Source organism: Microtus pennsylvanicus, chromosome 1 (genome assembly GCF_037038515.1).
Source record: "Microtus pennsylvanicus isolate mMicPen1 chromosome 1, mMicPen1.hap1, whole genome shotgun sequence".
Classification (NCBI taxonomy): domain Eukaryota; kingdom Metazoa; phylum Chordata; class Mammalia; order Rodentia; family Cricetidae; genus Microtus; species Microtus pennsylvanicus.
The window spans coordinates 146,456,889-146,467,665 of record NC_134579.1 but is presented as its reverse complement, the minus strand read 5'-3'; the positions used below and the strand labels follow the sequence as shown (position 1 = coordinate 146,467,665).

Below are 10,777 nucleotides of genomic sequence, written 5' to 3'. Positions count from 1 at the left end.
TTGGGCACATCTAAAGTCGGTGGGGGTACAGGCCTCTAATTTTAGCACTGAAAAGCCAGAGATAGGTGAATCTGTGAGGTCAAGACCAGCCTGGGATACAGAGCAAGTTCCAGAACAGCTAGTGATACTTGGAAAAACCTTGTCCAAAAAGACAAAAAAAAAAAAAGAAAAGAAAGGAAGAAAGAAAGAAAAAAAGAAAGGAGTTTGATATTTCATCACGTAACACCTCTGCTCTTGAGCTGGCAATCATTATATTTTTCCCCAATTGCCGTTTCAAAAATAGATTTATAATACAGTCCATTTATCTGTTACTCTAGGCATAACACATCTGACGAACACCATGCTTATGAATAATTCCGTCTTACGTGTCCTTCTCATATCTCAATTATGCGTTGGTGTCATAGGGAACACATCACTGTTCATTTTATACATTTACACTTTTTTCTTTAAACCTCATTTTAAGAAGTTGATAGATCTGTTTTTCCTGCACCTGACAATAGCTAATATAATGACTATCATTTTCACGTTGATACCAGATATCGTGGCAACCTTTGACGTACCCAATTTTCTGGATGATGTCGGCTGTAAGGTTTTTTCATGTATATACAGAATTTTCCGTGGTCTCTCCATCAGTACCACCTGTATTCTAAGCACATTTCAAGCTGTCACCGTGACTCCCAGTAATTCTCAGTGGGTGTGGCTTAAGCACAAACTCTCAACGTGGATGTTTGCTTTTTTACTTTGCTCCTGGCTCATTAACCTGGCTATCTATGGATATATGGTTGAAATTGTAATAGCCAAAACCAATTCTACTCATCTTGGAAATGGATATTTGCATGCTTACTGTCAAAACAGGAATTTTGGGAACAATAATTCAGGATCATTTTTGAGTATCATATTCATGCATGATCTCTTATATGTGGGCATCATGATGTGGACCAGCCTGTACGTGGTAATTCTCCTCTACAGACACCACAAGAGAGCCCAGTATCTCCGCAGCCCAAGCCTCTCCAGCCAGCAATCTCCTGAGCTCAGAGCCACTCACAGCATCTTGCTGCTGGTGAGCTGTTTTGGGATCTTCTATTGGTTGAACAACTTGATCACCCTTTATGGGTTTTATGCACAAACAAAAATTCCAAGATTGGAGGGAATTAATTCATTTTGGGCAACATGCTATCCAACCATCTGCCCTTTTTTAATAATGAAGAATAATAAACTTATTTTGCACTTCATTTCTTCCTTTTCGGCACTGAGAATGAACTGTTTACAACGTGCACGCCACGGCTGAACTGAAACCCACACTTTCTCAGGTTTGAACCTTCTTAATGATTCCCCTGAGAATAAAGAATTTGAATGTGGACCTCAAATACCTGCTCTGACCTAGTTATAAACCAGACATTCTGTCTGCTATTAAAATTCAAGCAGCTAACATTTTTCTTTTTTAATGTATTTATTTATTTTTTTAATGTATTTATTTATTATGTCTACAATATTCTGTCTGTGTGTATGCCTGCAGGCCAGAAGAGATAGACTTCATTCCAGATGGTTGTGAGCCACCATGTGGTTGCTGGGAATTGAACTCAGGACCTTTGGAAGAGCAGGCAATGCTCTTAACCGCTGAGCCATCTCTCCAGCCCTAACATTTTTTTTCTTGAATACAACTCTGTGTTCATAATTTTAACACTTTCAACATTTACTACTGACTAAAGTTGACACTATGGAAAAAATGAATTCATTTTAAGTATTTTGAACAATGGTCTACTTCTCAATTTTTCTCTATTAAAATACTTCTAATCAAAAATTAATATACCCTTTGGAGCTTGGGTTGTTTTTTGTGAACTGTTCTGTCCTAAAGAATGTCTTTAAACCATTGAACAAATAAATTTTCCTATCATCACTGTTACCTACCTAACGTACTGCCATGAGTGGGACTCTTTAGTGTATAACTGACAGGTCTATAGTGGATGTCCTAATACCATAGCTGTCTTAATTTACTGTTTCAATATGTTTTTAGTTATTTCTTTATTTTTGAAATTATGATATAACTGCAGCATTTCCACCTTTTATTCTGCCCTTCAAACCCTCCTGTATTTGCCTCTCCTTTTTCTTTCTCAAATTCAAGGCCTCTTTTTTCATTAATTATTGTTACATACATGTGTGTGTGTATGTTTGTGTGTGTGTGTATGTGGTCCCTAAATACATAAATAATACCTGCTCAGGTGCTATAATGTTACCTCTATGTATGTACTCGGGGCTGACCAATTGGTATTGAATAACCAATTGGTGTGCTCTTTCGTGGGGATGACTATTTCTCCCACTCTTGACTTTCCTTAGTTGTGTACAGTTCTTTGTGTAGGATGCAGGCCTCCTAAGTGTAGTCCTCACACAGCATCAATGAAATTTCTCTTTGTGACAATGGAGATCATTACAGAAAACCACAACCAGTCGAAATGCAGAATAGTGAGGCCCAGTCCCAGTGGCTGTATATGAAATACAGCTTCTGCACCTAAGGCTCAGGGAACATTGATGAAGACAAGTAGAATGTTTAGAGAGCATGAGGTTGAGGGAATTGGCTATGGGATTGTATCAACTGGTAATATCAGAAGTTGCACCCATGGAGTATCACCAACCTAGCTGTTTAATATTTGTTGCATTTTTCTTTTAAAAAAATTTAATTGGAATAGAATTACATCACTTTCTCACTGCCTTTTCTCCTTCCATTCCCTCCCAACTACATTTCTCAAACCCTTACTTTTCATGTTCACCCATACACTCTCAAATTGATAACCAATTTTCTCTTATTATTGTTACATACATATATATGTATATATATACATACACAAAAAGATATAGATACAATCAGATAGGGCTGTTTCTGTTGTTTCTATAATATTTCAGTGTTGACCATTCTGTATTGGACAACAATAAAGGGGATTCGTCCCTAGGTGAGAATAATTTTGTCCATAGGGACAAAAGCACACAGGTCACCACAACAGACATCCTACATATAAACCCACAAAGAAACAACCACTTGACTCACAAGAAGCCAAAAATGCAGTGTAGAAAGAAACAACCTCTTTGACAATGATTAAATAAAGACTGATGATTGAAGGGTAGAGAAAAAATGCTGCATCCAAAAATCATTCCCAGTTAGATTTTAAAGCTTGATACAGGACCCCGTATTCTGAAACCATTATAAGAAAAATAAGGGAAAACACTGCAGGATGTAGACACAGGAAATGCTTTCTGAATAAGACTCCAGGCCCTCGACATCCAATGTCAGCCATTGACAAACGTGATCTCAGATAAATAAAAGGCTTCTTGACAGAAAAGGAAAGTAAATGAAGAGATAGCACACAAATGGGACAAAACCTTTGCTAGCTATACGACTGACAGAGGATGTATAAAGAATAAACCAAATTAAAAGACTCTTCAGAAATAAAGAAATCAAACAACCCAACCAAGGAATGAGCTACTGAAATGAACAGACAGATCTGAAAACACAGAAAATGAAAGGTCAGTGAGCAGCAGGGCAGTGCTGGCCCACACCTTTAATCCCAGTACTCTACAGGCAGAGGAATGCAGATCTCTGTGAGTTTGAGCCCAGCCTGGTCTACAGAGTGAGTTTCAGAGCATCCAGTGGTACACAAAGAAACCCTGTCCCAAAACAATAATAATAACAATAATAATAATGAGCATATGTAACAATAATAACTGAAGAAGATGAGATCATGAGTCTCAGATGGAGCTGGAGAGGAACATAAGAAGCGTTGGAGGCGAAAGAGGAAGGGTAGAAATGATGTAAATACAACACTCAAGTAGAAAATTCTAGGCAGAGATGAGGGGAGGATCTGAGATGAGTTGAGGGAAGAGAAAACATGATCAAAATATAGTGGATGAAAAAACTGAATTAAAAGGTCTGTTTATTGTATACTTTTTACATGTATATGTATATAGATGCATTAGCCATCAAGTAAATGCAAAGCTATAGTGAAATTCCATCTTACCCCAGTCAGAATGACGTCACGTTCTTTCTCTCTTTCCTCCTTCCAGACCTTCCCAGCTGCTCTTCCTCAGACCCCTCCTGTGACCAACTCTCAAGTTTATAGTTTCTTTTTCTTTATTATTATCACATAAATATGTGTGTATGTATGCACAAATACACACGTGTGTGTTCCATCGGTACTTATATATATATGGGAATATATACACACACACAACATGCAGACAGCCCAACCCCAGGAAGAAAACTACAGAAACTGATGACAGCTTGGAAAAGGATATCTATCTTTTACCGGGTATGAAGCCCCTCTTCCATAATGGGTTGTGCAATGAAGAACAGCCAGTCCTGAAACCATGCACAGAAATAACAAACAACACTTTAAATAAAAACTAAAAACTAAGAAAAGAAAAATGACCTACTTTGTGACCCAACTATAACATTTTTTGAAACTTATCTATAGGGCTCCACATAATCATAGATCATAAAATGTTTTCTGAAGCAGGGCACGGTCGCACACACCTTTAATCCAGGAATTCTGGACACTGAGGCATACAGATCTCTGTGAGTTTGAGGCCTGCCTGGTCTGGAAAATGAGTTCCATGACAACCAAATATACACAGAGAAAGCCTGTCTAGAAAAGCATAGATACATAGATAATAGATAGATAGATAGATAGATAGATAGATAGATAGATAGATAGACAGTAGATAGATAAATAGTCAGAGAGATGATGATGATAGATAGATGATAGATAAATAGATAGATAGATAGACAGACAGTAGATAGTAGATAGATAAATAGTCAGAGAGATGATGATGATAGATAGATAGATAGACAGACAGTAGATAGGTAAATAGTCAGAGAGATGATGATGATAGATAGATAGATGATAGATAGATAGATAGATAGATAGATAGATAATGCTTTCTGCAGAAGCATGAGGCCCTTAGTGGGATCCATAGCTCCCAGGTAAAGACCAAGGCACAGGGTCATGTGTTTGTGGCTGTGGCAACAGGAATATGAAGGCATCAGGATTTCTGATCCTCCCGTGCAGTCAGCAGAACTGCACTGATGATACCCGTGTGCCATGGGAGACCTGGTCTCTAAAGGGAAGAGTGAAGGAGGCTCATTAAGGATACAAAGCTGGATAATAAGGAAGAGCTATGTGCGTGCTGACCCCTAGAAGTGAAATTGCTGTTGAAAATATGAACTCAGGGCGCTGGGACCTAACCCGAAGCAGAAGGCAAAGGGGAGCATGGTAGCTCCTTTGTCCCCATAGTCTGCCTGCAGCAAGAAGGGTAGGCCCTTTGTTTGCGAGCTAACCAAGCAGCACGGAGTTTCGATCTGGGCACCCAGTGAAACATCATTGTGGTGAGTGAGTTCTGCGGCACCCGGGATCAGCCCACCTACACTTCCTGGTCATCCTACAGGGGCTATACTGCCCGATACCTCCTCTCTCTTCCTATCCCATCCAGCTTACATCCAGATCCACCCACTCCCTGTCTCCCTCCCTCCCTCCCTTCTTTGGCGGCAGAGCACCTCCCAGCCCAGCCTGCTTGGGCGCAGGGACCTAACCCGAAGCAGAGGGCAAACGGGAGCAAGGCAGCTCCTTTGTCCCCATAGCCTGCCTGCAGCAAGCAGGGTGGGCCCTTTGTTTGCGAGCTAAACAAGCAGCACGGAGTTTCGATCAGGGCACCTAGTGAAACATCATTGTGGTGAGTGAATCCTGCGGCACCCGGGAATAGCCCGCCTACACTTCCTGGTCATCCTACAGGGGCTATACTGCCCGATACCCCCTCTCTCCTCCTATCCCATCCAGCTTACATCCAGATCCCCCCACCCCCTGTCTCCCTCCCTCCCTCCCATTTTGGCAGCATAGCACCTCCCTGCTCAGCCTGCTTGGGCACTGGGATCGAACCCAAAGAGCAGGGCAAAGGGGAAGGTGGTAGCTCCTTTGTCTCCTTAGCCTGCCTGCAGCAAGCAGGGTGGGCCCTTTGTTTGTGAGCTACCCAAGCAGCAAGGAGATCCGATCTGGACACAAGGAGAAACATCACTGGGGAGTGACATCACTTTGAAGGTACATCAGTGGGCAAGAAGACCTGATCCTGTAAAAGAAAATCAATAGTAGAATATTCAGAGGAAGAGATGGGGAGACGCCAATGCAAGAATTCACCCAACAATCTGAAAAACAACACAAAACCACCAGAAGCCAGCGACCTCACAACAGAAGGACATGAACACCTTAGTCAAGAAGAAGTAGAAAAAACTGACTTCATGAAAGTGATTGACACTCTTAAACAGCATTTAAAAAACGCCCTTATAGAAATGGATGAGAAATATAACAGAAAGTTCGAGGAATTGAGTAAATCAGTGAATGATACCCTAGGAAAGCAAGGAAAAACAATCAAGCAGATAATGGAAACAGTTCATGACTTGAAAACGGAAATGGAGGCAAAGAAGAAAACACAAACAGAGGGCCGGCTGGACATGGAAAATCTAGGTAAACGAATAGAGACTACAGAAACAAGCATAACCAGCAGAATACAAGAGATAGAAGAAAGAATCTCAGAGTCTGAGGATAACATAGAGAAAATAAACGCACTGATCAAAGAAAACAGCAAGTCCAACAAACTCTCATCACAAAACATTCAGGAAATATGGGACACAATAAGAAGGCCAAACCTAAGAATAATTGGAGTAGAAGAAGGAGAAGAAGTGCAGCTCAACGGTCCAGAAAATATACTTAATAAAATTATAGAAGAAAACTTTCCCAACCTGAAGAAGGATGTACCTATGAAGGTTCAAGAAGCATACAGAACCCCAAATAGGCTGGATCAAAAAAAAATCTCCTCGCCATATAATAATCAAAACACAAAATATACAGAATAAAGAAAGAATATTAAGAGCCGCAAAGGAAAAAGGCCAAGTTACTTATAAAGGTAAACCTATCAGGCTTACACCTGACTTCTCTATGGAAACCATGAAAGCCAGAAGGTCCTGGATAGATGTACTGCAAAAACTAAGAGACCATGGATGCAAGCCCAGACTACTATACCCAGACAAGGTTTCATTCACTATAAATGGAGAAAAAAAATTTTTCCAGGATAAAAACAAATTTAAACAATACATAGCCACAAATCCAGCCTTACAGAAAATAATAGAAGGAAAATCACTAACCAAGGAGTCCAACAATGACCACAATAACCCAGACATCTAGAGACCCTTCACCAGCGCAACTCAAAGAAGGGAAACACACAAACCCTACTACTAAAAAACTGACTGGAGTTAACAACCACTGGTCATTAATATCACTTAATGTCAAGGGACTCAACTCACCTATAAAAAGGCACAGGCTAAGAGATTGGATACGAAAACAGGATCCAACATTCTGCTGTCTACAAGAAACACACCACAATCACAAAGACAGGCACCTACTCAGAGTAAAGGGCTGGGAAAAGGCTTATCAAGCAAATGGACCTAAGAAACAAGCAGGTGTGGCCATACTAATTTCTAACAAAGTTGACTTCAAACTTAAATCAATCAGAAGAGATGGAGAGGGACATTTTATACTCATAACAGGAACAATTCATCAGGAAGAAGTCTCAATCCTGAATATCTATGCCCCTAATATAAAAGCACCCACGTACGTAAAAGAAACATTGCTAAAATTCAAGGCAGCCATCAAACCGCACACACTAATAGAAGAAGACTTCAACACTCCTCTCTCACCAATGGACAGGTCAAACAGACAGAAACCTAACAGAGAAATTAGAGAATTAATGGAGGTAATGAAGCAAATGGACTTAACAGACATCTATAGATTATTCCACCCAAAGAGGAAAGAATATACCTTCTTCTCTGCAGCTCATGGAACCTTCTCGAAAATTGACCACATACTCGGTAACAAAGCTAACTTACACAGTTACAAAAAAATATTACTAACCACCTGTGTCTTATCAGATCACCATGGATTAAGGTTAGAATTCAACAACAATGCTACCCCCAGAAAGCCTACAAGGTCATGGAAACTGAACAGCCAACTACTGAACCATACCTGGATTAAGGAAGAAATAAAGAAAGAAATTAAAGTCTTCCTTGAATTCAATGAAAATAAAGAAACAACATACTCGAAATTATGGGACACTATGAAATCAGTCCTAAGAGGAAAGTTCATAGCACTAAGTGCCCACTTAAAGAAAACAGAGAAAGCACATATTGGAGACTTAACAGCCCACCTGAAAGCTCTAGAAAAAAAAGAAGCAGACTCACCTAGGAGGAGTAGAAGACTGGAAATAATCAAACTGAGGGCTGAAATCAACAAAATAGAAACACAGAAAACAATCCAAAGAATCAATGAATCAAAAAGCTGGTTCCTGGAGAAAATCAACAAGATTGACAAACCCCTATCCAAACTAGTCAAACGGCAGAGAGAGAATTTGCAAATTAATAAGATCAGAAATGAAAACGGGGACATAACCACAAACAAAGAGGAAATTCAGAGAGTCATTAGATCTTACTACAAAAGCCTGTATGCCACGAAACTGGAAAATGTAAAAGAAATGGACACTTTTTTAGATAAATACCATTTACCAAAATTAAACCAGGACCAGGTGAACAATCTAAACAGACCTGTCAGTCGCGAAGAATTAGAAGCTGTTATCAAAAACCTCCCTACCAAAAAAAGCCCAGGGCCAGATGGTTTCAATGCAGAATTCTACCAGAACTTCCAAGAAGACCTAATACCTATACTCCTCAATGTATTCCGCAATATAGAAACAGAAGGGTCATTACCAAATTCCTTTTATGAAGCTATAGTTACTCTGATACCAAAACCACACAAAGACTCAACCAGGAAAGAGAATTACAGGCCGATCTCACTCATGAAGATCGACGCAAAAATCCTCAACAAAATACTGGCAAACCGAATCCAAGAACACACCGAAAAATTATCCATTATGATCAAGTAGACTTCATTCCTGAGATGCAGGGCTGGTTCAACATACGAAAATCTATCAATGTAATCCAGCATATAAATAAACTGAGAAAAAACCCATATGATCATTTCATTAGATGCTGAAAAAGCATTTGACAAAATTCAACATCCATTTATGTTAAAAGTCTTGGAGAGATTAGGGATACAAGGGTCATACCTAAATATAATAAAAGCTATATACAGCAAGCCGACAGCTAACATCAAATTAAACGGAGAGAAACTCAAAGCCATCCCGCTTAACTCAGGAACACGACAAGGCTGTCCACTCTCTCCATACCTCTTCAATATAGTGCTGGAAGTTCTAGCAATAGCAATAAGACAACATAATGGGATCAAGGGGATTCGAATTGGAAAGGAAGAAGTTAAACTTTCCTTATTTGCAGTGTACATAAGCGACCTCCAAAACTCCACCAAAGAACTTTTACAGCTGATAAACAGCTTTAGTAATGTGGCAGGATACAAGATCAACTCCAAAAAATCAGTCGCCCTCTTATACACAAAGGATATGGAAGCAGAGAGGGAAATCAGAGAAGCTTCACCTTTCACGATAGCCACAAACAGCATAAAATATCTTGGGGTAACTCTAACCAAGGAAGTGAAAGATCTATTTGACAAGAACTTTAAGGCATTGAAGAAAGAAATTGATGAGGATACCAAAAAATGGATGGACATCCCTTGCTCTTGGATTGGGAGGATCAACATAGTAAAAATGGCAATTCTACCAAAGGCAATTTATAGATTCAATCCAATACCCATCAAGATCCCATCAAAATTCTTCACAGATCTGGAGAGGACAATAATCAACTTTACATGGAAAAACAAAAAACCCAGGATAGCCAAAACAATCCTATACAATAAAGGATCTTCTGGAGGCATTACCATCCCTGACTTCAAACTCTATTACAGAGCTACAGTAATGAAAACAGTGTGGTACTGGCATAAAAACAGAGAAGTCGACCAATGGAATCGTATAGAAGACCAGGATTTTATCCCACAAACCTATGAACACCTCATTTTCGATAAAGGAGCTAAAAGTATACAATGGAAGAAAGAAAGCATCTTCAACAAATGGTGCTGGCACAACTGGATGTCAACCTGTAGAAGAATGAAAATAGACCCATATCTATCACCGTGCACAAAACTCAAGTCCAAATGGATTAAAGACCTCAATATCAGCCCGAAAACACTGAATCTGATAGAAGAGAAAGTGGGAAATACCCTACAACAGATGGGCACAGGTGATCGCTTCTTAGGTATAACCCCAGCAGCACAGACATTAAGGGCAACATTGAATAAATGGGACCTACTTAAACTGAGAAGCTTCTGTAAAGCAAAGGACACTGTCACTAAGACACAAAGGCAACCTACTGACTGGGAGAAGATCTTCACCAACCCCGCAACAGACAAAGGTCTGATCTCCAAAATATATAGAGAACTCAAGAAACTAGACTTTAAAATGCTAATTAACCCAATTAAAAAATGGGGCACTGAACTGAACAGAGAATTCTCAACAGAAGAAGTTCAAATGGCCAAAAGACACTTAAGGTCGTGCTCAATTTCCTTAGCAATCAGGGAAATGCAAATCAAAACAACTTTGAGATATCATCTTACACCTGTCAGAATGGCTAAAGTCAAAAACACCAAGGATAGCCTTTGCTGGAGAGGCTGTGGAGGACGGGGTACCCTCATCCATTGCTGGTGGGAATGCAATCTTGTGCAACCACTGTGGAAGTCAATGTGAAGGCGTAAGTCATAAACAATGCCACACCAGTTTGGAATTA

At 39.7% G+C, this 10,777-nt stretch overlaps 1 protein-coding gene across 1 annotated transcript; it reads left to right on the top strand.

Annotated features, from left to right (window-relative positions):
* Nucleotides 1-340: 340 nt before the first annotated feature.
* LOC142842045 (vomeronasal type-1 receptor 4-like) lies at nucleotides 341-1,288 on the top strand. Its single transcript, XM_075959029.1, has one exon. It carries the CDS (start codon nucleotides 341-343, stop codon nucleotides 1,286-1,288), a length of 948 nt encoding a protein of 315 aa, XP_075815144.1.
* Nucleotides 1,289-10,777: the final 9,489 nt, after the last annotated feature.

Coding starts and splice junctions, on each gene's coding strand:
- LOC142842045 (XM_075959029.1), top strand. CDS start 341: ATGCTTATGAATAATTCCGTCTTACGTGTCCTTCTCATATCTCAATTA.